At 48.2% G+C, this 25,222-nt stretch overlaps 1 protein-coding gene across 14 annotated transcripts; it reads left to right on the plus strand.

The window, feature by feature from the left end:
• Positions 1-23,575, plus strand: DDI2 (DNA damage inducible 1 homolog 2). 14 transcript variants are annotated; one of them, XR_009745782.1, is made up of 11 exons: positions 1-174; positions 4,581-4,710; positions 5,702-5,938; positions 8,142-8,268; positions 10,280-10,407; positions 10,973-11,101; positions 11,804-11,907; positions 12,762-12,951; positions 17,355-21,607; positions 21,997-22,087; positions 22,965-23,575. XR_009745782.1 is itself a non-coding variant. In XM_061466599.1 (10 exons), exons 1-9 carry the CDS (start codon positions 37-39, stop codon positions 19,232-19,234), a joined length of 3,063 nt encoding a protein of 1,020 aa, XP_061322583.1. In that variant the 5' UTR covers positions 1-36; the 3' UTR covers positions 19,235-19,245; positions 20,117-23,575. The 14 variants fall into 14 exon arrangements, 5 of the variants coding, with proteins under 5 accessions (XP_061322583.1, XP_061322586.1, XP_061322581.1 ...); XR_009745783.1 differs by having other exon boundaries at positions 17,355-20,873; XR_009745784.1 differs by having other exon boundaries at positions 17,355-20,405.
• The last annotated feature ends 1,647 nt before the right edge of the window (positions 23,576-25,222 follow it).

Consider the following 25,222-nt stretch of genomic DNA (forward strand, 5'->3'; position numbering starts at 1 on the left):
GGCGGCGGGCCCGGTGGTGGTGTCGGCGGGGCGGCCATGCTGCTCACCGTGTTCTGCCTGCGCCGCGACCGCAGCGAGCTCACCTTCTCCCTGCAGGTGGACGCCGACTTCGAGCTGCAGAACTTCCGCGCCCTCTGCGAGCTGGAGTCCGGCATTCCGGCGTCTGAGAGCCAGGTCAGGCCCTGCCCGCCGCCTCAGGCCGGCGCTGCCCCTACCCCCGCCCTTGGGGTCTCGCCACAACCTGTGTCCCCGCGCCAGGCCCCGCTGGGGCCTCAGCCCCGCCGCATCCCGAGTTCGGGGTTGTTTGGGGGGGGTGGGTGTGTGTTTCCTCGCACCCACCTTTTGGGTTTGGGGAGAGACGCTTCCCTTTGCTCTCCAAGCCCTCCTCGTCCCCTCAGGAGAGGGCTCCGGTCCGGCGGTGTCTTCCTTTGGGGAAGGCTCCGTCTCCTCCCGCGGCGTAGCTGACGGGAGGACAGAGGGATGTGTGTTGTTATTGAGGCGTTGGAGGAATTCGGTGTGCAAGTCGGGAAGAGTTTGGAGTGAGAGGGACGGAATCAAGGGTGGGGAGGGCGGCAGAGCCTGGGATCGAGCCCGAAATGCTCAGGAAGAGGTTTATTTATTGTATCAGCGTATTCCTGCTCGCAGCCGGGTCAGAAAGGGCAGTCTGAGGCTTTTCGTCTCCTTTACCTTTCCTTGCAGGTGCAGGGACTGAGCACAGCATCTGCCTGGTTCCCCCCAAAATCCCCCTGCTAGTCCCAGTTCGGGGCTTACTCACAGCATGCTGAAACACCAGGCTGCGGCGTGGGGGCGGCTCTGGTCCGTCTGCCCGTCCGTCTGCCCATCCATCTGGGCTTTACTCAATGTTTTGGGCTCAGTCCTGCTGTTCCCCCCCCGTTTCTACCCGTTTCTTGTCGAGGCATTGCTGGACAGGGCGATGTCCCTCTTCCCGGGGCACTGGCAGAGTTAGTGGAGTTTTGTGGGATGACTTTTGCTTCCTAAGCCTTTTCCCAGTCTAAGTTAATGAAGTGTTTTTCCAGTGAAGGAAATATTAGTCAGCGATGGAAAAAGTGCTGAAGCAGCCCTTGAGGTGGACGTGTTCCCTCACCAAGCAGGTTCCTGACGCGGTGTTTTGCTTTATCCCTGCCTTGAGCCTTTGGTTTTAGACAGAGAGGTTGGTTGTGAGGCGGATGTCCTCTGCAAAGCCAGGGTACAAAATCAAGGTGAAATGGATTTTCCTTTAGGGGAAAAACTCCTGGGTTTTGGTAGGTAGGTAGAGAGGAACCACCTCACACAAAGGTTCCTGTCCCTATGCTCCAGCAAACCCCTGTGGCTGTGTTGCAGCCGCTGTTGAATTTGTGGCCAGCAATGGGGACAACCACTGTGTAACTCCTCACTTTGGCCTCCATCACCTGCCAGCTCTGGGTCAGGATAACAAGGGCTTGTGGGCGTTTCTACTTTCATTTTGCTTGGTTTTGCTCTGTTGCAATGAAACCAATGGAGTTTCATACTGAAATCAGCTGCAGGTATCGGACATCAGCACTGGGCTTTTTGTAGCCATCACTGCCTCCTCCTGCTCACCCATCTGCTGTTTGTGCATCCCCTTGCTTCATTCTCATGTTGTCTAGCTGTGTATTCACTTTCTCTATTGTTTCTGCCTAGTGCTTGTGAAGTATTTTGAGGACCTTTGTGGGTGCTGAGGTGCTGGCACAGGGTGCCCAGAGAAGCTGTGGCTGCCCCATCCCTGGCAGTGTTCAAGGCCAGGTTGGACACAGGGGCTTGGAGCAAGCTGCAATAGTGGAAGGGGTCCCTGCCCGTGGCAGGGGTTGGAACTGGAGGAGCTTTAAGGTCCCTTCCAACACAAACCAGGCTGGGATTCTGTGACCTTCACTGAGGAGAAAGGTATAAAACCACAAGTTATCAGCAACGCAAGTTGTGTGGAAGGATTTTGTGTGCTCAAGCCATCGTCCTCAAACAGGCAGTGTTACATTCACCAAACCACGTAGTTTGCTGCCATTTTCCCATAACCAAGGCATATGTTGAAGGTGTCACATCATCACTAAAGAGAGGATGAATTTCATAGTCAGGGTTGTGCAGGGTGGAGTAAACCTCTCGTGTGTGGAGGACGGTTCATCCCACTCTCACTCTCTGCTGGTTTGTGACACTAATTCTGGGTGCTGCAGTTGGGGTGGAGGTGAGCAGGGGCTGTGGTCACAGGGTGGCATGAGATAACAGGGCCGCTGCTGGCAGGCTGTGGTGATAAGAGGAGCTGTGCTGGGAGAGGGGAACTAATTTGGCTCACTGTGGTTTCCTGCACACATCGAGGTGGTGGCTTTTCTGGAGGGGAGATGGGGAGGCTCTTGGCAGAACCGTGTTCTTCTGCAGCACCCTTGATTTCCTTCATTTCTCTTTCTTTACATGCCACGTGTCTCCTGTCCTTGGCTGGGCATAGGGTTATTTCATGGGTTCTGCGTTTGGATTGATCTGTGGTTGCTGGTGGTATCTCATGCTCTTGATTGGGGTTCCTTGCTCCATAAGGATGTTCTACCCTGTGGTATCATATCCATCCATCGTGTGGTCTTAGCACCTGCATCCCGGCCCAGGCCACCCCCAGAAGAGCCCATGTCCAGTGCCTGGCCAGCAAACAAAAGTGTGCTGCAAACGAGACAATCCAAACACACCAAATTACATCAGCTTGTTCTAAGAGCAGAGCAGAGTGGGTCACAAGCTGCTAAGCCAGGCTGCTAATGGATGTCGAGTGAGCTCGGAGCACTTAATTCATTGTCTGAGGTGTTAAGGCCGAATGTTCATAAATCCAATTCCAGGAAGGCGACAGAGGCAAAAGCTCACTTAAACTGATTAACTTGTCTCTTCCCGAGTGTCTGAGCAGGTGAACTGCCATTTCAGACTTGCACGTGCAGCTGGGATTCATCCCACTCTTGCTTTCCCTGCGGGCAGCGGTGTTAGTGAGTCAGGCTGGGCAGGGCGCGTCTGGTAACGCGTGAGGATGCGCTGGGACTCTTCCCATCACAGCCTAACCTGAATTATGCTGGTAATGTCTTGCAAGCCATCACAATAGGAAGGAATATTGTTTACAGACCTGTGTTTGCTTTGGAAGGAACCCAGTCTAGTGCAGTACTGCTGAGGCTGGGAGGTGTATTGTTAATGAGGAGGTAGGAAGCTTGTGCAGGATTCTCTCAGGCTGATGGCTCTGATTGCTGTTGGTATGGGGTTCTTGTTGGTTTTGCATTTTCTGTCTTCGGCACTGCTGCTGCCGGTGGATCTCAGCTGTTGCACACTAGTAAGATTCTGTGTTGTTTCTGAGTTGGTGGAGTAAAGCAGTGAACATCAGGAGCATCTTCCAGACATTAAGACATGTAGTAACTGGGGGGCTTTTTGGATCTTCTTTTTGGCTCTACTGCTTGCGATAGCATCGGGCAGAGCTGTGGCACATCCACGTGAGGACTGCAGAGCTGCTCCCCATTGCTGCCAGTCCTGACCTGCAGCAAACCCATTGTTGCTGAACCAGCCTTTTCCAGACCCAGTCTTGCTAAACAAGGTGGTAAATGTGAAATTCAATCATATGCCCGACGGGTTTAGGCTGAGTTCTCCAGCACTTCTCACTCTGGACTCCTGCTTAGGGGTAGGAGCTGTTGAACCAGGTCTCATTGTGCCCCAATAGAGGCACAGGAACTGTAATGTTTAGCAGATACCATTTCTGGGAACATCTGTTCCTGTAAATCACATCTTTTTGTTTTCTTGCTTCTCTGTAATTCAGGGCATCTGTAGGTATCACAGATCTAACGTGAATAGAAATGTTCCCATGGTGATTGTTCATTTTGATCTCAATATGATTTTATGTTTAATCTGTGGACCCCTTGTTAAGGCAGATTATCTTAATAGAAAATGATGTGAATGTGTTTTATAGTCAAAAGAAGTTACTTCCCCACCACAGGCTGATTGCAGTCTCAGGAGGGGTGTTTGGGTGCTGAACCCTCATCTCCAGGTAGAGTTACATCAGTGAAATAAACTGGAAATCACTGAGCTGATTACTGTGGGCCTTGTAAAACTGGTTATTCTGGGGAGCTGTTGTGGGAGAAGGCAGAGATTGTAGCTATTGGACTGCATCATCCGTGGGTCTGCCCTGATTGGTGCTGCCTGTGGGTGTGCAGTTGGTCCTTGGTCAGTAGGTGTTGACAGCACAGTAGAAGACGGTTGTGACTTGTGATCTTAGAGATTGGAGTTTGGAAATGTGTGGTGAACAGGCCTAGGGCAAGGCTTACCTTCTTTCACAATGTTGGCCTCTAATTAAAGGAGACCAGCCCTTCTCCGAGATGCTGAGTTTTGAGGAGCCACAGACCAAGCCTGTGTCCTTGTCCAACCACTCATTGAGGCCTTTCTGTGCCTGAGGTGGAGGTGCTTGGGCAGGGCTGTGGTGAGCACTGCTTACCTTCCCTTCTGAAGCTCAAGGTGGGGCCAGAGGATTTACTGGAGCCTTTCCTAAGATAATAACCTCTTGCTGGTTTTTATCTTCCCCTGCTTTGCACTGCTGGGGTTTTCCACTGCTCTCTCTCCATGAACAGATAGTCTATGCGGAGCGGCCGCTGACTGACAACAACAGATCTTTGGCCTCCTATGGCTTGAAAGACGGGGATGTGGTGATCCTGCGACAGAAGGAGGCCGTAGAGCCGCGGCCCTCCATCCGCTTCCCAGGTGAGAAAGGATTTGTGCTAACATTTGCTCGGAGCATGCAAAGATCTCCATGTTTCTCAAACACCAGTTCCATGTCTTGTCAGTCTCCTTTAGCGATTCACTAAGCAAAACACCTTGGAAGGGAGGGTGGTTAGGGGTGAGGTGGGAGGCTTTGAAAATTACCCAGAGGGCTTGTTTTTAATGGGATTTTTTTCTTCCAAGGAAGCAAATATCATTTTACTGTTCTCCTGGGGGAATGCAGAGAGAGCAAGGAAGGGAACTGGTTCAGAACAGAAGGATTTGTAAAGGCCTGTGAATATTTATACAACCACCCGGTGTAATGGCACAGTAATATGTGGTCTGCACGGCTCAGGTGCATTAAAAGGCTGCATTGATGTACTCTTTGAATCCACACATGGCAGATACCCAGAGAAGCTGCATCTCAACAAACCCAGTTATGCAACTGTGCTACACAGACTCCTCTGAGCAGAGCTCTGCTCCTCTGTCCTGCATTCCGCAGCCATTCCCAGCAAATCCGTGTCATAAAACATGGCTGGAAAAGAAGGTGCTGCTGGCTGAGAAGGGCATGGGAGCATTGTTTGAGGTCTTCATCCTCCTGCCTCAGCTGGAGGATGGGTACCTGCAATGCAGGTCTGCAGAAATGCCACTTCTCTTTTTTTCCCTGGTTGTTTTAATCCGTGAGATTCAGAAGCGCCTTAGAGAGACGTGAGGTTCAGCCTTGCAATCCCTCCGTGTGGAATTCACGTTGGTGAAGCTGGAAGTAACGAGTCTGTGATTCACTGAGTGCGTTTCAGGGGATAAGAAAACGGGCCAGATAGAAGGCTGGACGAGTTACGTCAAGCCATGCTGGCATCCCTAACCCAGTAACCTGCATGCGTGGCCATGCTTCCAAACTGCTCCTCCAGAATCTGGTCTAATACTGCAGCATTAAGAGCGGTTTTCGCAGTGTGAACGTGAAGCACCAACACCTCTGACGTCTTTCTCCCTCAAGGTCTGCCCAGGATAGACTTCAGCAGCATCGCCGTTCCGGGCACATCCACACAGCAGCAGCAGCAGCCGCCTCCAGCGCAGCGCCTGCGCCCGTCGCCTCCCGATGCCCCCTCGTTCCCCCAGGGGCTGGACAACCCTGCGCTGCTCCGGGAGATGCTGCTCGCAAACCCCCACGAGCTGTCGCTGCTGAAGGAGCGGAACCCGCCCTTGGCAGAGGCGTTGCTGAGCGGAGACCTCGGTGAGGTGGGGGTTAACCTTTGGGAGGTGGTTTGGAACTTGTTGGAGCTCCCTCCTAACAAAAGGCAGCTGCGGGTGTTTCACTGGGGTGTTTGCTGCCAACTCCTTGTTGGCACTGATAAAAGGTGCCAGTTGGGAATACTCAAAGCAGGGTTCCTTTCTTATCAAGACCTTTCTGCTGAGTTGGGTGTATTTCTCCTGCTTGGCTGCTTTAATATCCTCAATCCCCTACTTTGAAATATCAGCTGCACAGATGAGTCGAGTTTCTGTGATCACAAGTGGCTCAGCATCTGATTTTTCAAAGAGTCATAATTCCAGAGTGGTTTGGGTTGGAAGGGACCTTAAAGCTCATCCAGCTCCAACCCCTGCCACGGGCAGGGACCCCTTCCACTAGAGCAGCTTGCTTCAAGCCCTATCCAACCTGGCCTTGAACACTGTGATTAATTTGGGTGCAATTGAAGCCTAGTATCATGTCCTTGATTTCCTCTGCAGTTGAGTCTGTGTTGGTCCTTCATCCTTCATGTGATTAAAGGTGTGAGCTCTCATGTCCTTTCAGTATTTAAACAGAGTGGTGGTGTGGGCATCAGCAGTTGTGCTTTCTGAACTGCTGCAAGACAGTTAGATAGGAAATAAATCCTGTTGAGTCTGGGAAAATGAATCATCAGATAGTTAGGGTTGGAAAGGACCTTAAGGTCATCTAGTTCCACCCCCCTTGCCATGGGCAGAGAATGAAATATCTTCTAGCAGGAGATTTTCTTCCCCACTTTCAAGGTTACATCCTTGTGATTTCTCGCTGTCCAATAAAGCTAGAAAGGAGCTTGCATGAATATTCTTGGTCTGTTTCATTTCCCAATTCTAACTTTAGTTTATAGTCAGAGTTAAAACCACATCGCTTGTGCTCTTCTTGCAAGTGCTGTGCCTGTAGTGCTGTTGATTCTCCATCCCCTTGTCAAGATGTGCTGCTCCTGGCACAGAAAACGAGAGGTTAAGCCCTACACGCCCAGAACTGGCAACAGCAAGCTGCTAGAAGGGCGGGGTTTGAGCTGGTCATGCTTGCCTTGTTCTCTACTGCTACTGTTAGTGTTTGGGCACAGATCCAGTCCAGTTCTGGCTCTCATGCCCCAGTACATGCATAGATGTGTACCGCAAGTGCTGTAGAAGGTACCTGCTATACAGAAGCCTAATTTAAAACATAAAAACCCAAACAAGTAAGAAAATACACCTAATACCTTCCTGAACAGTCTCTGAGCCAGTGACCTTCTTCATGGGAACTGCGTTTCTGGAAGCAAACCCACAACCTTCTATGTTTACAGAACCTCATTTATCGCCAAGTCCTTTTGGGAATGTACATGTTCACATCCAAGTCGTAAAAAGCAGCCAGAGGCTATCCAGAAAGTGGGGATCTAAAAACTGTGTTCTTAAAACATGCACTTAAAACTGGGAAGTGGGTGTCCCAGCTAGGACCTCTTGATTGCAGTGGCAGGTATTCAGCTCTGGGGATGCTGGTCTTTGCCTGTGTTGCTTGGGTTTAAAGTATGTTTTGTTGTTAGCCTTCATTTTGCCTTTGTTTTTTGCTGGGTGCACAGGCTGCTCTTTTACTGGGAATACTGAGTGTAAAATGTGGCACATTTTGCAAGCTGTTTTTGGGGATGGGCATCTTGCTGAGAGCTGTGAAACCTCCCTTCTATCTATCTCTGAAGCTGTTTCAAAATGCACATGCACTTAAGCCTCTCAATTGAGTTGTGCAGATTCTTAGTCCTGATTTGTGCTTCGGGTCTCATTTATCTGCTGGTTTTGCAGCTGTTTGGGTATTTTTGGCATATTGTGTAGGCAATTCTTGCTGCAGTAGAAGAATGAATTTGTGGTTTAATGGCAGCTCTTTGGTTTAAATATTGTCTTTGTGTTTTTCTCCATATTTCATCCATATAAAAATGTATGTGCAGGGAAATCGAGTCTGATTGTGCTGAGTTTGGGTAGCAGACACAAGGAGAAAGAGTCCAGACAGTTTTTATCCTAGGGCGTTCCCAGGTTTGGTCCTTTGTGGTCCATCAGTGCTGTCTGCAGAGGAAGCCTTTTTTTTGCATGTGCTGTTGACTCTAGCCCTGAGTGCGTGCTGGCATAGAAAGAAGAGTTTGCTGTGCCAGACCTTGATTTTAAGAGCGGTTTCCAGTAAAGAGCATTTCTGTGTCTCCCTGGTACTGCAGAGAAATTCACCAGGGTGTTGCTGGAGCAGCAGCAGGACCGAGCCCGCCGGGAGCAGGAGAGGATCCGGCTCTATTCAGCTGACCCTTTTGATCTTGAGGCACAGGCCAAGATAGAAGAAGACATAAGGTAGGAAACCAAAGTCACTTGCAGGCTTTGGAGGTCTTCACAGTGCCTCCATCCACGGTGTGTTTTCCATGGAAGATGCATGGAGCGTGTTTAGATCCTGCCTTAAGACATGCATTGGCTTGAAGGGCGATGCTCTGAGCCGCCTTTGCACATGGGAAGTTTGGGATTCAGGGACATGTGGGTGTACCTCGTCCTTCAGAGGTATCTATCTGAGCACGGATCATGAGGCAGCAGTATCACTGTCCATGCATGTGATGTCCCAGAGCTGCCTAAGCTGGTTCCCTTTGAAACAAGAGCTGAGATCCTCTGGCGAGGTGGTACTTGGGTGCCTCAGGTGTGTTTTGAACCTCGGGCTTGTGCTAGTCTCTAGGCTGATCTCTCTGCACAGCAACGTGGCGTCATTTCTCCCAGCTGCCTTCCAGACTGGGTTTTGTGTACTGCTAATTGGTTTGTGTCTCTGGCTAATTCCAGACCCGGAACATCGCTGCTGTCAGAAGAGATGTTCTGTAGAAATATGTTCTGTTCATCAGCACTCGCTCCCTCCCTCGTGCTGTCTTCCAAGTGTAATTGCATTGGGCTGGGGCTTGATTCTTACACTGAGTGATAAATCCTTGAGTCAGATCATGTTGGATGCTTTTTTCCTCAGCTCAGAAATGCCCTTTTGGTTCAGGCTCAGAGTTGACCATAACCAAAATTCAGTTGCAGTAAGAGTCATTCTTGTGTTGCAGCTGACAAGGTGTTGGTGCTGGATAAATGCTTTGCTTAGCAAAGCAGGAAAACACACATTTGTAGATAGCAAAACGTTGCTTGAGGCACAGGAAAGCTTTCCTGCTTCCATAGATGAGGTGACAGATAAAGGTGATGTGCCCGAGGCCATGCAGCTGTCCCCAGATTTCACACCTTGAACTCTTTGCTTCATTAGATGTGCTGTGCCCAGGATTGACAGGAGGCTGTGGCAAGTGTCCTGTTTGTTTTGAGACACATTTCTGCCCTTCAGAGTGTACCTTAGATGGAGTGTCAGGCACAGAGAAAACAGAGTAATGGATTTGACAAGAGAACAAACTGAAGATTAACCACTGTGTATCCAGTGTAAGCTAAATAATAGAAGACAGGACAATATGATGCATGAATACATGAAGTGGGGCATGCTGGCAGTAGGGTGCTTTAGCTCCCAAGTGAACCAGGTATCGGGGCCATTAACTATTTATCCTTCACCACCAAGAAACCTCATCTCCCCATTCTTGGGGGAAGGCTTACCACAGCACAGAAGATGGATAAGAGTGGAGCTTGAGGTTTTCCCCTTCCCCTACTGAGGAGTTAAAATGAAGTGGCATCAAAATTGGAAGCCCTTCTCCCTTTTTGGTAGATGAAGCTATTTCAGATACAGTTGCTGTGGATGCCCATCACTTCCAAGATACTTCTTGGGCTGTGGTGGGCTTCTGGAAGCATGTTTCTTCTATAGGCTTGAAATTGCACCAGAGGTTTATGCTCATGGTGGTATTTCTCACTGCGGTTTTGCTCACCTCCCTCCCTTCCTGTGCCGGGCAAAGAGAAGATACCAGGGAAACGTTGGAGGATTTGAACGTTCAGCTGCTGTGTGGGATTCCAGCATTGTAGCTACTGGCAACGTTGTCATTGTGTGCCCTCAGTGCTTTATTTTAGAGTAATAAATACACAGGGTTTTTGCTCACAAGCGCTCCAGGTTAACTCTGTGGTGATGGGTTTCTGTTGCAAACAGAAGGCTGTCAGGAGCTGTAGTGTGAGCTAGGCAGGGTGTTGGAAGGAGCAGTCTCCATGGCTCTGGATTAAGCCAAGGTCATTAATAGCAACTCCTTATCTGGGAAGCCTGTGTGTAGCTAATGAAGCAGTCCCTGGTGTGCTCTGGGTGTGCTGTTTGTAAGGTGAGCTGCAGTGGGTGGGATTTCTGGGTCTGTTTGTAAGTCAGAGGGATGCTTGTAAGGTTCAGCTGACAGAAGGTCTGATTCTTCTCTCTCTTCTCCATTAAAATCAGGCAACAAAACATTGAAGAAAATATGACGATAGCAATGGAAGAGGCCCCAGAGAGCTTTGGGCAGGTGGTGATGCTGTACATTAACTGCAAAGTCAACGGACATCCAGTGAAAGCCTTTGTTGACTCAGGTGAACTGGCTTTTATTCACCTCTCTGCTCTCCTTTGTCTCACTGAAGGAGACAGCAGTTGTTCCAGAATCATTGCCCAAAAATTCCATACTAAAGCACCGTGTTAGAAGATTCTGAAGCATCTAATTAAAGCCTGAGAGCAGCCTGGGCATTGCATAAGGCAAAACTGTTGAGAGAAGCAGCACACACGAGTGCTTGAGCCCCTCAGATCAAGGCTCCTGGGAGAATTTCTGGGCTTCAGTGCCAGAACGGTCACTGCCACGTGTCTGCCTTATCTCATTTTACAGATGGGGGGGATTACACGTTCCTTTAATGTAGTGCTTCCCAGCCACAGCCTTAAAGGGAAAGTACTTGGGGTTATTCCAGCTCTACAGTAACACTGCTGTGTGATTACAGTCCATTCAACATAGTGGGATTCACAGGAAACTTTTACACCCCAGTGCAGTTGCCTGATGCAGGCAGGTTGGTTTCCCAGCTGCTGAGTGCAAGATCTTAAGCCCTTCCAGGGGAGAATTTGCATCTGTGTTGAGCTCTCAGGTTTTAACACCAATTCTGTTGCTGGTAGGTGCCCAGATGACCATCATGAGCCAAGCTTGTGCTGAAAGGTGCAACATCATGAGGCTGGTAGATCGGCGATGGGCTGGCATTGCTAAAGGTGTAGGGACACAGAAAATCATTGGCAGAGTGCACTTAGGTAAGTGCTGGCATTCTGCACGGGGCAGCTTCAGCAGCAGTGTGACTGCATTTCCCGCACTCTTGGCGCCAAGAGGATCTGGTTTAATGCTGTAATTGTTAGGAGGTCCCACAGAGTAAAATAAAAGTGCATCTGCAGAGTGTTTGCTTGTCTCAGGGAAAGCTTGTCTCGTTTAATGCTTTTTTAATGGAATTACCTTAACGCTTTTAGGTGCAGGAGTCCTCAGCTCCTGCAGACAGAGAGAGGATGCGTTCAGTCTGGGTGCAAAAACACGGCTAATGTCTTTGGGGTGGGACTGCTGGGCAGTATGATTTGCTCAGGAGGGCTCCAGTACAGTGGAGTGTGTTGTATTCCTTTGAGAAGATTGGCTGTGCTTTTGTGCAGTTTTTCTGGATGAGAGAAGATTGTCCTTATTGTCTGAAAAATGATTGTCTTCACTGTACAGATCCTCAGGCTTGGAGGGTTAGATGAGCAGTAAGGGTCTACAGCAGTCAGCTCTTAACTAGCTTCTTGAGACCAAGGCAGGCCTGGTAGTCCCTAAGGCTTGCACAGGGCTGGATGTGCAGTGACCAAAATGCTATGTCAGAGCTCTGGTTTCAGATTTGCCAGGAGCAGGCCTTGCCCAGGAGGTCAAAGAGCTGAGAGTAGATTTATTGCACTGTAGGTATTGCAAGGAGGTAAACTCTCTTCCTTATATTTCAGCTCAGGTCCAGATTGAAGGGGATTTCCTTGCGTGCTCCTTCTCAATCCTTGAAGAGCAGCCCATGGACATGCTTCTAGGACTGGATATGCTTAAAAGGCATCAGGTATCAGAACCTCATAGAAACATATAATCCTAAAATGGTTTGTGTTGGAAGGGACCTTAAAGCTCACCCAGCTCCAACCCCTGCCACAGGCAGGGACCCCTTCCACTAGAGCAGCTTGCTCCAAGCCCCTGTGTCCAACCTGGCCTTGAACACTGCCAGGGATGGGGCAGCCACAGCTTCTCTGGGCACCCTGTGCCAGCGCCTCAGCACCCTCACAGGGAAGAGCTTCTGCCTAGGAGCTCATCTCAGTCTCCCCTCTGGCAGGTTAAAGCCATTCCCCTTGGCCTGTCCCTACATCCCTTGTCCCAAGCCCCTCTCCAGGTTTCCTGCAGCCCCTTCAGGCACTGGAGCTGCTCTCAGGTCTCCCCTTCAGGAGCCTTCTCTTCTCCAGGCTGCCCCAGCCCAGCTCTCTCAGCCTGGCTCCAGAGCAGAGCTGCTCCAGTTCCTGACCTCTTTTGAAGCAGTTACTGCTTCTTCCAAGTTCAGTGCTAAGTGCAACAGAAATGCTTTCCTTGTCTGGGAATGTATTAGGATTTTTCTGGGGAGAGTTGCTGGTGGATTATCTTCCATCCAGTTATGAAGTACATTACATATACTTCATGTATCGTGGATAGCTGGAGCACGTCTGGCAAGTTTTTTGCTCTGATTGAAGATGCTCAGAGCTTTCCAACTGAATGATTTGTCACAAAGCAGGTCATAAGAGCCCCTTTGTTCAGAGCTGATGCTCTTGGCCCACAATTGGCTGCTGTGAGCTCTTCCCATTGGAAGTGGATTGTTTAACCTTGTTTCTCCTTTTTCTCCGGGAATGGGCTGGCTCTTACCCAGGCCCCTGATGTCTTGATGCTCTTTCACAGTGCTCCATTGATCTCAAGAAGAATGTACTGGTGATTGGCACGACAGGCTCACAGACCACGTTCCTCCCAGAGGGCGAGCTCCCGGAGTGTGCCCGGTTGGCGTATGGGGCCGGGCGGGAGGACATCCGGCCAGAGGAGATCGCAGACCAGGAACTAGCAGAAGCAATACAGAAATCCGTAGAGGAAGCAGGTACCAGGAGCTGCCCCATTGAAATACTGATGTGCATAGTTCCCTTGCTGTGTGGCAGGGTGTCACTCAGCAGTTCCCCCTTCTCAGCACCTAGGAGATGCAGTTTAATGCAGCACCAGCAAGTAAACAGTGGAGAGGAAGGGGCTTTATTCATGCTCATTGCCTCTAACTACACTTCTCTCTCCCTTTCTGTACAGCAAATTTGCATGAAGGCATTTGGGGGTGCTTGCTGTTTATGTGTGCTCTCCTTGCAACTTCCTACCTGCTCTGGTTTCTTGGCCTTCAGAGGTGTGGAGATAAATGATTGTCTCTGGCACCAGTTGCAGTGCCTAGGCAGGGACGTGGCTCAATTGGGTGATATTTCAGCAGCCTCATGTAAAGACAGCTTTGTGGGGGCTTCCACAAGTACTCTCTTAATAGCTGCAGCATGTAAAAATAGAGGAGCTGAAGCAGTAAGAGCAATTTTCTGGACCAAAGATGACAATTCTTAGAACTAGCACTATTTCAGCATTTTTCCTTAGAGTGGTGCTTGTGCCCTTGGAAGGTGAAGTGCTTCTCTTACCGAGGCTGCTGGTGCTCTGAATTTCAAAAGCAGCAGCTGAAGTCACATCCTGATGTGTATCTGCAAAGAGGATTTTCACCCTCCCCATAGTTCTGTTCCTTGTGCCTCTGGAATCCATGAGCTGCACAAATGAAGCCCTACTTTAGGCTATGGAAGAATTTGGTAGCTGCAAAATGCAAAGTGGAAATGCCAAAATAGCTGAAAGCTGTGACCTGAAGTGTCTGTTTAATTCCTCCCTTCACTCCAGCATAGGCTTTTGACTAGAGGAAAGCTTCATTATTTTTGTTCCATGAAGCTGTGAACACCTCACAAAGTGTATTCCTTGGGCCTTTTCCAAAACCTTTAAAGACAACATTTTACATGCAAGTGCTTTCTAGAGACTTTCAAGTTTTACTGCTGATTGTCCCCCTGAAAGCACACAGTGAGATTCTGCTTCCCACACACATGCAAAACATGCTGGGTCATGTTTGAGCTGATAAATTTGATTTCTTCAACATTTTTATTGCTAATTTTTGAAGAGTCTAGCATGTGCATATGTACAATTGAAGTGTGATAACCAGATTTAACCATATATATATATATATGGTTAAATATATATAAATATGCATTTATATATTGATTGTATGTGACATATTATATATAATATAAATACATATTGTATGTATATATATAACCAGTTGTAATGCACTGACATTTTTCTTTAACACTTCCCAGTTGCTGCTTGATAGTCCAAAGAGTAAGTAGTGACTTTCATGCAAATAATGAAGTTGTTCCATCAAGGGGAGCTCAGGACTGCACTTACTGGTCCCTTTGACCGGTCTGCTTCCATGCTAAGAATACAAGTTCTCCAGAGATGTAAAAACCTTGAGAGGAAGGCCTGGCTTTAATGAATAAGCAAGAAATGGTTTAGGAGTTTGACTTTTAAAGCCAAATTGGTGGGTTTCTTAAGTCACAGCAAATAGAGAGAAACACAAACATAGATTTGACCTTGTCCCTCTCAGGTTTTGGCAGCGCTAAAGGTCAGACTCAGCAGCTTGAGCTCCTGTCTCCTCACATAACCTGCAGAGGAAACGTGCAGGTGTAAATATGAGTGCTTTTCCTGTTCAGATGTTGAGCTTGGTGAAGCCTGGGTTGGTTTTTGCAGTATCTCTATTTCAGAGAAGATTTTGCAGACATCGTAGTTGGTTGGGCTTAGTTCTCGACTGAAAGGGTCAAATAAAAAGCAAACCTCATCCCAAAATATGAGCCTTTACAACAAAGGTGTTGTAATTGAGTGCTTTAAAATGAAAAGTGCCTAAAAGGAGTTAAAGCTGCTTATGCAGCTGCAGTTCCAAAGGCCGTGTGGCTTTGTTCAGACTAATCAATCCACAGTTCACCACTGCTGCTGAGCCTTAGAGATGTATGAGAACAGGAAATCATTTTGGGTATTCATTTAATGCTTGTAGAACACCAGTGCACAAAACTGAGATAGGTCTTGTTTAGACTGACTCTTAGTCTTAGATGTATTACAGGCCTCTGGCCCACAGGCATTTGTTGGCTATATCCAAAGATGCCAGAATATACCCTCTTCCTTTCTTCCCAAACTATTAGTTGCTGCCAGATGGTACCAGGAAATCCAAGTGAAAGAACAGGAAGGTGAAGCAGGAGCGGATGTAATGCAGCACCAAGGAAGCTCGGCTCTCTACAAGGCCTGTGTTCTTTCATAACAGCTTGACTTTTTGCTGCCTTCTGGTAGATGGTACAACAGACACTGCTGCATACATCTGGGGGCTATTAAAGTTCTTGTTCTGAATGCACCTGGGTGATTCCTGAGCTTTACTTCATCCCCTGAATCCCACGCTTCAACACCTGCAGAAGGGCAGCTGAGGTGGTCGTGGAGCCCCGTTGTGTTTTACTGTGATCTAGATCCTCCACGTCTGTTTATCTCTGAGAGCTTGCTCTTTTCTGCCTATACGAAGTGTTTCCCCTGCCACTGGGAGACTCGGTGACAATGGAGGATTTACAGAACTGGCAGCAGAACTGCAGTAGCTTTAGGAAGTGTATTCAGTAGTTTACCCCTTACACAGCTTTTCATCCTGACAGGCTCGATACAAGAAAGGCACTGTCACCACAAATGCAACTCAGGTTTTTCCTAATGTAGGGAGGAATTTATTCCTGCTGGTGCACTTTGTGGAGAAGAGTTTGTTCCCAGTGTTAGCTGGATCAATGCCCTTGACAGGGCTGGGATTCAGCTCCTGTAGATACCCATGGAGCAGGTTGACAATGGCTCTCGGAAGGCTGATGTGGAGGAGTGCTTGGCAGGCTACCAGCTACTTCTGCTGTCTAAATGACAGCAACTCCCTCGTGTCTGATCAGACCCTTTATTACCAACCCACTGAATCAAAAGACAGTTCTGCTTCCTCTCTGAAGGATTGCCTTGGGAGCAGAGAGTGTGAATGTAATCCTGCTGCTTAGAGACAGAAACAGATCCCCCTGGTGTTCATCCGTATCCTGTGTCTGAAGCCTCTTTGCCACCCGGATGAAAGCTGAGCAGTCTGCAGATCTGCAGGATAATTCTGGCTTTTTAATACTCCAGCATCTCCGAGTTGTTGTAGCTGCATTAAGACCAGATGTGCAGGCAGCAGAAGGGATTGCTGTGTGCAGCGGCTGCTGTTCTTTATACTAAAGCATATTGATCGGGGTGTGGTAGTGCAGCATCATTGCTGTTTAACAGAGAATAAAAGAAACAAGTAGCTGAAGTGAGAAAGGCAAATTTCTTCCATGTTGTGGACCTGAAGGAATTCTTAGCTGTGCCTGGGAATGGTTAGCTGTCCCCAGTACACCTGGGTATGTGCAGAAAGAGAAAGACTTCAGGTAAAACACTGAGTTTGGAGGCCTCTGGGAAGGGAAACTAAAGGAAACAAATCATGCAGCACAATCTGGATATCTGACACTGAACAGAGTAGGGCTTTAATGGAAGAACAGGTGCTGCTGTTGCAAAGGTCATGTTGGTGAATTACTGAGCGTGTGAGAGCCGATATATTAGCAAGATTAGACTATTAGCAAGATAAGTTCTCTTATTTAATCTCTCCTGATAACTAGAGCCAGTGTTTGGTGCTCCTGATAGAGATCTGCAGTCCATCTGTTCTCAGGGTGGAGAAGGAAGCAGTGAGCTGGGTTTGACTTCAGGCTGTCTCTTCCTTTGCTTCTCTCATGCCAGCCTTGGCCAGCAATTCTTTTGGGGGTTTCTGCCTTTCACCCTAGGATCTTTATGCTTCCCTTTTGCAGCAAGCTGGTGTTTTGGCACTGCTGGGAGCACAGCGCAGGGATTGTGTTGTCATCTCAGTTCTCATAGCCCTGAAACATGCTGCCTGAATATCTTCAGTCTTACGGAGAACAAACCAGACATGTGCCTTGTGCTGTGTATATTTTATCCTATGTGTAGTATCACCCACGGACCACTCTGCAGCTTAGATAGTACAGAACAGCCTTAAAATGGTTCTCAGCAGAGTTATTTTTGACTTGACGCAAGGAATTTCCCAGGCAGAACTCCTGGAAGCAGTGAACAGGAGGAGCTCAAGCTGCTTCCACACTCTCTGGATGGACATTCGGGAGGGGAGCTGCGAGGTCGCAGGACTGTAACCATGCATGTGGTGTGCTCTGAATGCTAACACAAGTTTGGTGTGTTTGTTTCCTAATCCAAACAGAACGTCAGAAGCCTTGATGCATGTAGTGTGTGTTTACTGCAGCTGGAATGGGCCACAGACCAGGTATTTACAGCCACTGGTTTATAAGTTCTCTTTACTACAGTGAAAACACAGTTCTCCTGTGCCCTGACTACTTTCTTTCTGTCTTCCATTAGAGAATAGTGACAAAGAAACTACCTCACTGGAAATGCCCTCATTACCAGCTTCTGATGGGTTTCAAAATCCAGTCCAGTCTTCAGGACTAAATTCCAAGATCTGTAATCCCACAAATCAATTACTTGATCGTTCTGTCTCTGCCCCTGCTTCAGTTTGCTCATCCGAATCCAGCCTCACAGAGCCCATTGAGCCTAGAGCCGTCAAGTCTTTGGAGTCTTCAACTGAATGCCAGATAACCCCAGAAGAAGAACTTCCCCTATTATCACATCTTTCCAGTAACGTTTCCTTGGCAAATAATGGCCCGTCTCCCCAGCCAGGGGAGGTGCCCTGTTGCAATCCAGCTTGCCTTTCACAGAAGACACTCAAAGAAACACGCACTGCAGACAGTCAAAAAGAATGTAAAGCTGAAGAACAAGACCGTGGTCAGGAACGTCCTCTGGTAGTGACAAAAGCAAATAGTTTGGCTGACACTGCTTCTGAACATGGGCAAAATCAAGATGTATGTCTGTCTGCAGAACAGGAGGGGAAGCATGAGCTTCCCATAGTGCATCAGACACACAAAGAACCAGAGAAGGAACACCTGGAGGAGCAAGCTGAGACAACTGACCCAGAACCTCCTTGCCGTGTTGGCGAGGTTGAGAAACCTGTTGTGGAAGAAGCCAGCCAGATGGAAAATCCTCCTGTGGAAGTGAGAGGAGGTGGACTGGAGAAACCAGGTCTTTCCTGTGGGAAGGGGAGTATCCAAATGTCAGCCTCCTTCAGCTGTACACATACGGAAGCCTTAATGGAAGTAGATGTGGTTGAGCAGCCTGCAGCTGAAGCGCAGAGTTCAACAAGTGAGCAGAAGCAGCAGGCTGGGAACAGAAGTGGATCCAACCTGAACTCACATGCCTTTTCCATGGAAGTGGAGTCGCTGAAGTCTGTATCCTCCTTGAGTGATCCGCGTTCCATTGGTGACGTTCCACAGTCTAAAAGCACTGGTGAGATTCCTGCAAAGTATACTGAGTTGTATAACCAGCTGGTGGCTGAAGGCAGCTCTTCCCCTTCCAGCATCCATCCACTGGACATGGATCCAGGAAGAACTTCTGAAGAGCGATGTTTCTCTCTTGCATCAGCCTTGAAAGAGCTTCACAAACTCTTGGTTGTCAGTCGGAAAGGAGAATGTAAAATCCTTGCCTATGAAGAAGTCTCTCAGCTGGAAATGGCTCACACAGGGCCAGCAGCACAGCAGAAGGGGCTTTCTGAAGATAAGCAGAAAGGCTCGGATCCAGAACAGAGTTGTTCCTCCTATGAGGTGAGGTCTGAAGGTAGAAAAGCAGAGGGGAAGGAGCCTTGTGATTGTGGCATCAAAAACATCAGTGCTGGGTCTGGTGGTCACATACAGTCTGCTCTTGGAGAAGGTGCTTCTGAGGTTCAGGTTTCAGGTAAGAGTGATTTGGTCATGGTGAATTCTGCAGCCACATCTGACCAGCAGCAGAGCTCTGAGCAGGAGGAGGTTTTGGCAGGAGGTCATCGGAGTCCAGCTGGTCCCACTTTGGAGCAGAAGACATCTGTTTCCTCTGCACCCACTGTGGATGAGGGTGCACCTCAAGATACTCAGAGCCTGTGCACAGGAGCACCCAGGAGGAGCAGCAGTTGTGCTCCAGAAGGTCCATGCCTGGGTGGGTGTGAGGAGCCAGTGCAGAACCCACCATTGGCCTGTACTGGACTTGCCTTGGGAGCTTCTCCCCTCCCTGCCTTCCCTGCAGCTGATGTTGATCGGATCCTTGGTGCTGGTTTTACCATGCGGGAAGCTCTTGAGGCTTTGCAACAAGCAGATGGAAACACGGATCTTGCTCTTCTCATCTTGCTGGCTAAGAGTATCGTTGTTCCTACATAACCACGGAAGAGGTAGCTGACTGGGGTGTCTTTTCTTTTAAAGGACATATCCAAATTACACACCATGATGTACAAGCTGAATGTGAGCCAGGTTTTAATTCTTTGCAGCCAAAGTAAATTGTCTCTTCTGTTTCACTCGTTAGATTTGGCCTTTGAAAAGAACAAAAGCGTCCTAGCATTGTGTGGACAGAATAGCTTTTAACGATGCATACTGGATGAAAATTCATGGGTTTGTTTCAATGTACAAGTTTAGAATAAGCTCCAATGTTATGAATAAAAAGCAGAAGCCATTCAGGTGCCTGCCCTGGCCGGTGCAGAGCAGGTTGTGAAGTGAATTGAGGGTGCCTGTGTGCAGGACAGGAGCGGCACACTGAGCTCGGTGCGGCGCCGGCACGGCAGCACGTGTCCAAATGGACTCTGGGATCTGGCTTAGCCCTCCTGTGCTTCATAACCCAACATCTGTGACACATGAAACTACTGTGGCAGCTACTAAAGGTCTGTAGATGCCCACAGACGTGTAGTGCTTTGCAGGAGGAGTACAGGGCATGGAGGGGTTGGATACGTGCGGTTTTGGGTGTGCACAGGGAAGGCTGATGCCTGGTTTTGCCAAACCCTTTTCTGCTCTTGGGCCAGTGTGTTCAAGTTTACAACATGGGGATAGAAGAAGGGAAGAGATAGAATTTGGTGCTACCAAAACTTAAAAGAGACGTTTTAACTTATTTGAAGATGTGCTGGTATTAATTGTAGGGGCGGGGATGGAAAAGGAGTGGTTTACATTTTCTTTCTAGCCTTGCCCAAACCGTGTTTCCCCCAGACAAAAGAAGAAGCTTAACCACTTTAAGGCAAAATGATTAAATTATAACAAACCATCCATGTGTTACAGCTCCCTCTGCCCGGGGAAGAACGAACTGTTGCAGTGGATGCATTCTCTATGCACCAAGCAGGGGGTGATCAGGAGGATGAAGAAATCTGCTTTGCACTAGTTTTATCTGGATGTTTGGGGATGATCAGCCTCTCAGCTGTGGAAATGCAAACTGTGGGGCACCAGCAGCAGCTGGTGGGTACTAATTTAATACCTCTTCAGAGAGCGAGGACTCCCCAATAGGGTTTATGAAACAAATGCACTGATGTGGCTTCTGCATTAACAATCGTGGCCTTCTGGGATGTCCCAGGTGAGTGAAGAGGACTCACCAAGGCTGTGCTGTAGGAAGCCCTTTCCAGATGTTGTTTTTGGGGGGATGAATTACTCTGTGATGTTCTGCAAAGCCCCACAACCATGTTGGGGCTGGGGAAGGGGAAGGAAAGTGTGGCTGAAAAATGGTACCAAATTTGAAGTAGGAACTTTTCACTTGGTCCCACTTGCAGATGGCAAAAGTGGCTTTGTGTCAAGTGTTCATCTGGAATCTTCTGCTTTGAGCTACACCTGAAGTGATGGGTCAGCAGCAGCTGGACACGTGTTTCTGTCGTGGCTTTCATTTGTTGTCATCATTGTCTCTGGCCTGTGTTCCTGGTGTTTTGCTTTCCCTGTTGCTTGGCAGATTTGCTTCCATGTGTGCGAGGCTTGTTTTTGTGCAGGGTGGCATTGAAAAACCAGCACAAATTTGGTTTCATCTGTGAACTCGCAGGGGTCTGTGGTGTCAGTGAGCTGTGGTGGTCAGGTTTTTCGTAGATGTTTGGGCAGCCAGGAGGTCCTTTAAGAGGAGCCAACAGCTTTAAGGCATTCCTGTCTGTCAAATGGAGCTTTTGCACGCACTGTGAAGGTACCAGGTAGGCCTTGGGCTCCCAGATGCGTTTAGCTTATAGCCTGCTCCTTGTGATGCTGGCAGCAGGCAGTGCTCTGCTGTTTGGGAGCCCTTTGCCAGAGCAGCATTGAGTAATTCACTTGAGGCTCTGTTCAAAACGACTTACTGAGGCAAGAACACAGCTTTATCATCTTCACTGGGCAGGTGGTACGTGTTACACTTGCTGAAGTATTATCTTTTTTTACATATTCTCCTTGCAGAGAGCACCTCAAATCAGCAAAAGCTCCCTCTGAAAAGGGTAACGCTTGGGCTGGTGCGGGAGTACAGTGTCATCAGATGTCCCTCTAGAAGCCTTAGGAAATAAGATATATTAGACCCGTCCCCATCTGCATCTGGTTCACTTGTCAAAAGCAGCAACAAGAATGAGGCTCTCAGATCAGAGCGTCCTCAGTCTAACCAGCTGAATCTGCTCCTGATTGACACCCTGGGGCTCAGTGAGGTGGTCCTAGGGGCAAACCCCCATCTGGTGCACAGACACCAGCTGCAGGTCAGCCCTCAGATGCATGAGAGCTGAATTTGCACCCTTAGCCTGCAGCCAGCTTCTGGAAGCATCAGATAGTGGCTGTTCAGTGGTATATACCCTTTTTGTATTTACACTTCATGGTTTTAGAAGCGATTGCTAATAGCTAGACAAAGTACTGCTGCATAGCACCAAGCTGGTTAAAGGCTCTAGTTTTATGGCCTCATTTACTCAGACTGCATATACAGAATTTATGCTATAAAAGCTTTAGAGCAGCAGCCAATTTGCTTCAATGCTCAGATTTATTCTTTGTCAAATATCATTTCTGAAATCTGCCCTTCTGCCAAAGCTGTTACTGAAGCGTTTATCAATAGTGCTAGAATTTCCTGGGTAGCTTTCTCTGGACTGCTGGAAACAGCCTGACCCCAACTGAGAAATACTTGTAAAACCTCTTCTGATCAAGTTAGTCCAAGCCTGGTGATTTAAATCTCTTCATTTCAGAGCCTTGCTTTGGGTGAATGGCTACGTGCTGCTAAATTAGAGAATCAGGTTTTTAGGAGCAAGATTTACGTTGGAGAAAATTGGGGCCGTGGTGAGTATTTAAGGTTAAAATAAAATGTAATAGAACTTGTATTTAGTGAACATTGTCTAAAAGTTGTCTTCTGTTTTAACGTGCATGTGTGTCCTCTCTGCTGTACGCACACATCTTTTGCTCAGCCTTTAGCAATCTCTCAAGTGATCCCTGGCCCACAAAGTGGGAATAGCTCTATGTAGGCTGCTACAGCTTGTTGGCTAGAGCAGGGGATCAAGGCAACACCAAAAGCTGTTCAGGTTTCCAATGAGCCATGTATCCTGGCCTCTCTTCACTCTCTTCCCCCTCCTCATTAATCACTGCTCCAATGTATTAATGTCACATCAGCTTAGCAAAACTATTTACAAGTCCATCTATAGAGAGTAAAGCAAGACTCAAGAGGCTGCTTCCTAAAGATGCCAGCGCCTGTGGCATGCCCCAGTGGGTCTGCAGAGCTTGTTTCTGGGTGTTTGCTGGAGCCACTGTGGTCGTGTCTCTTGCTGTGGGTTTCTGGGATGTGTTCTTGAGGATGCCAAAGGAATTTGCTCAGCCTCTTGCTAAATGTGTTTCTGTACTTGAGGCTCTAGGTGAGCTGAGAGGTGATGTTCAGTGAAACACCCACATCTGAAAGTTTCTGGGCACAGGTAATGGTGACAAGGGGAGGAAATGTTTCCTGGTGATGGTTTTACCTGCTGCTGGACAGAGCTGAGCTGCATTATTGTGACAATCTCTGCCTTCTTGTTATGTATGTTAAACTTCCTATGTAGACACTTGGTCTCCAGGACTGTTAACCTTGTACCTCCTCAGTATGTTCCCTTCTTCCTGTCTCCCCTCTTGGCATTCCCTTTCCTCAGAAGTAGCAATATTTAAGTGTACTTGCTGAATGCTTAACTTCCAGGCAAGTTTTCTTTAACACACTATGCCATTTACAAATTAGAGGAGGAACAGATCCTAGAGGTTTCTTCACCAGACTTGGACTTCTTGCTGGATGGCTCCCCAGAACTCTAACATGAATTTAAAGAGGGGAAATCCAGAGGTATATCCCTGCCTTTCTCAGAAGTCAGCTTGGGAAGTGGGGTTGGTTTGGGGTACATCATTCCCTTCTGAAGCATTCGAGAGATTTCTTCCTGCACTGTGTAGACAAGGCTTAGTCCGTGATCCAAATGTGTAGCAGTTTGGGTTACTCTTTGATGCTTTTTAGCTTAAGAGTTTTACAGACTCACTTAAGGAGCTTGAGGGAATCAATACTCAGGAATCCTAAAGCTGGTTGCATTTGTGTCATTTACTCTTCTGGGCTGACCACTGCAGCAGTCCTCCCAGGAGGCTGGCAGAAGGAGTGGTTGTGGCAGCAGAGAATGGGATGTGGTTCTGCCCAAAGTAATACACACTTGATTCTCTTTTTGATTTTGATTATTTTTTTTTAATATTGGGGGACTGTTTATCAACAAAATGGATGTGTAAAAACATTTGATATTTAAAAAAAAAGAATAAACACTTTATCATAACGTTGCTTGATCGGTCTGTCTGTATTCCTGAGGTCAGCAGCTCTGCGCTTCCATCCCTCTCTGGCTTCTTTTCCAAATCCAGTAGAAGTTCCTTAACATAAATGTTGCCATTTTGAACAGAATGAGTAGAAATCAGGGCCTGAGACCAGGCCTGGGAAATTCCTGTATTCCCCGTTGGCGGGGATGGGCTGCTGAATTGAATCCTTCAGACAGGACTTGGAAAAGCATTGGAGTACAACATAAACCAGCACTTGGCCAGAGCCTTGTCCGCTGGAAGAATGAGCGAGGCAGTCCTCGTGTTTCCTATCAAAACACCCCATTTCCAGCCAGATTAGGAGATGGGTTAATTCTTCTGGAGCTGGAAGCTCTTGGGACATCAAAGAAGAAAGAAAAAAGGCATTTATATGTCTGAGAGGCTCGTGCCAGTTTCAGTTAGAAATAACTGCTTCTAAAGTCCCTTTCTCTTAAGTGTCATGTAATAGAACAGCTTTTGGAAGAGGGGAGCATCTTCCTGTGTCACTTGTGTGCAGTCAGGCTTTGTCTCATGGAGCAGTAATTCCTTTCTCAGCTCTTGAAAAGCATGCATTTTTCCTCGAGGCAAGCACTGAGGTTTTAACCATATTGAAATCTCTGCTGTCCAAAGAGCAGTTGGTGTTCGTACCGTGTGAGCAGAGCCTCAGAAACGGGAGGGGTTGTGAATCAGTCGCTGTGACAAAGCACTTCTTGGACAGTGGCTTCCTCCTCACGTGCTCAGAGCTCTACACGTGATGCTGGTGTCAGCTAAGTTATGTCATTAAGGCGGATATTAATTATGAGGGCAAAACTACGTTTTGATTCTGGTCTTGGGGTGGGAAAAGGGAAGGCTTTAATGTGTGTGCTGCTGCAAGCCTGTTCATATGTCGTCCAAAACGTTGGTGATGGTTTCTTCTGCTGGGAAATGATCTAAGGACTGCATGCTTCCCCTTAAAAACTATTTGGAGCACTTGGGCCTTGCCCATTCTGCTTCGGAGCCCTGGATGACATGGTTTAGTGTGAGGTGTCCCTTCCCATGACAGGGGAATTGGAACTGGATGATCTTAAGGTCCTTTCCAACCCCAGCTGTTCTATGATTCTGTGAAGACGGTTTTCTTCTGGTGCTGTGTGTAAGTGCAGATTAACCGCTGTCACAGTTCTGTTCCCATTTGGGATTGTTCCAGCGTGGCTGAATTGAGGCATTGGCACTTTTTTAATGCCCCTCACATGGCCAAGAGAGGTTCAGCCCCTATGTAATAAATGTAAAGTTTACTGAAAGGTGCTGTGCTTCCCTTGGTTGTCTTTCGTAGGCACTTTAGGAGTAGGGCAAGGGACTACCCCCAGAGTCCCCAGCACAAGAGGAACATGGAGCTTTTGGAATGAGGCCAGAGGAGGCCACGGAGATGCTGCGAGGGCTGGAGCAGCTCTGCTCTGGAGCCAGGCTGAGAGAGCTGGGCTGGGGCAGCCTGGAGAAGAGAAGGCTCCTGAAGGGGAGACCTGAGAGCAGCTCCAGTGCCTGAAGGGGCTGCAGGAAAGCTGGAGAGGGGCTTGGGACAAGGGATGTAGGGACAGGCCAAGGGCAATGGCTTTAACCTGCCAGAGGGGAGACTGAGATGAGCTCTTAGGCAGAAGCTCTTCC

Source organism: Pezoporus flaviventris, unplaced genomic scaffold, assembly GCF_033815535.1.
Source record: "Pezoporus flaviventris isolate CSIRO_AGI_PZ_B2104156 unplaced genomic scaffold, CSIRO_AGI_Pfla_v1 ptg000042l, whole genome shotgun sequence".
Taxonomy (NCBI): Eukaryota; Metazoa; Chordata; class Aves; order Psittaciformes; family Psittacidae; genus Pezoporus; species Pezoporus flaviventris.

Bases quoted from the DNA above. Each gene is read 5' to 3' on its own strand.
- DDI2 (XM_061466597.1), top strand. From the start codon at position 37: ATGCTGCTCACCGTGTTCTGCCTGCGCCGCGACCGCAGCGAGCTCACC. The intron at 10,408-10,972 runs GTGAACTGGCTT...TGTTGCTGGTAG, and splicing joins GAAAGCCTTTGTTGACTCAG to GTGCCCAGATGACCATCATG. The intron at 11,908-12,761 runs GTATCAGAACCT...GCTCTTTCACAG, and splicing joins ATATGCTTAAAAGGCATCAG to TGCTCCATTGATCTCAAGAA.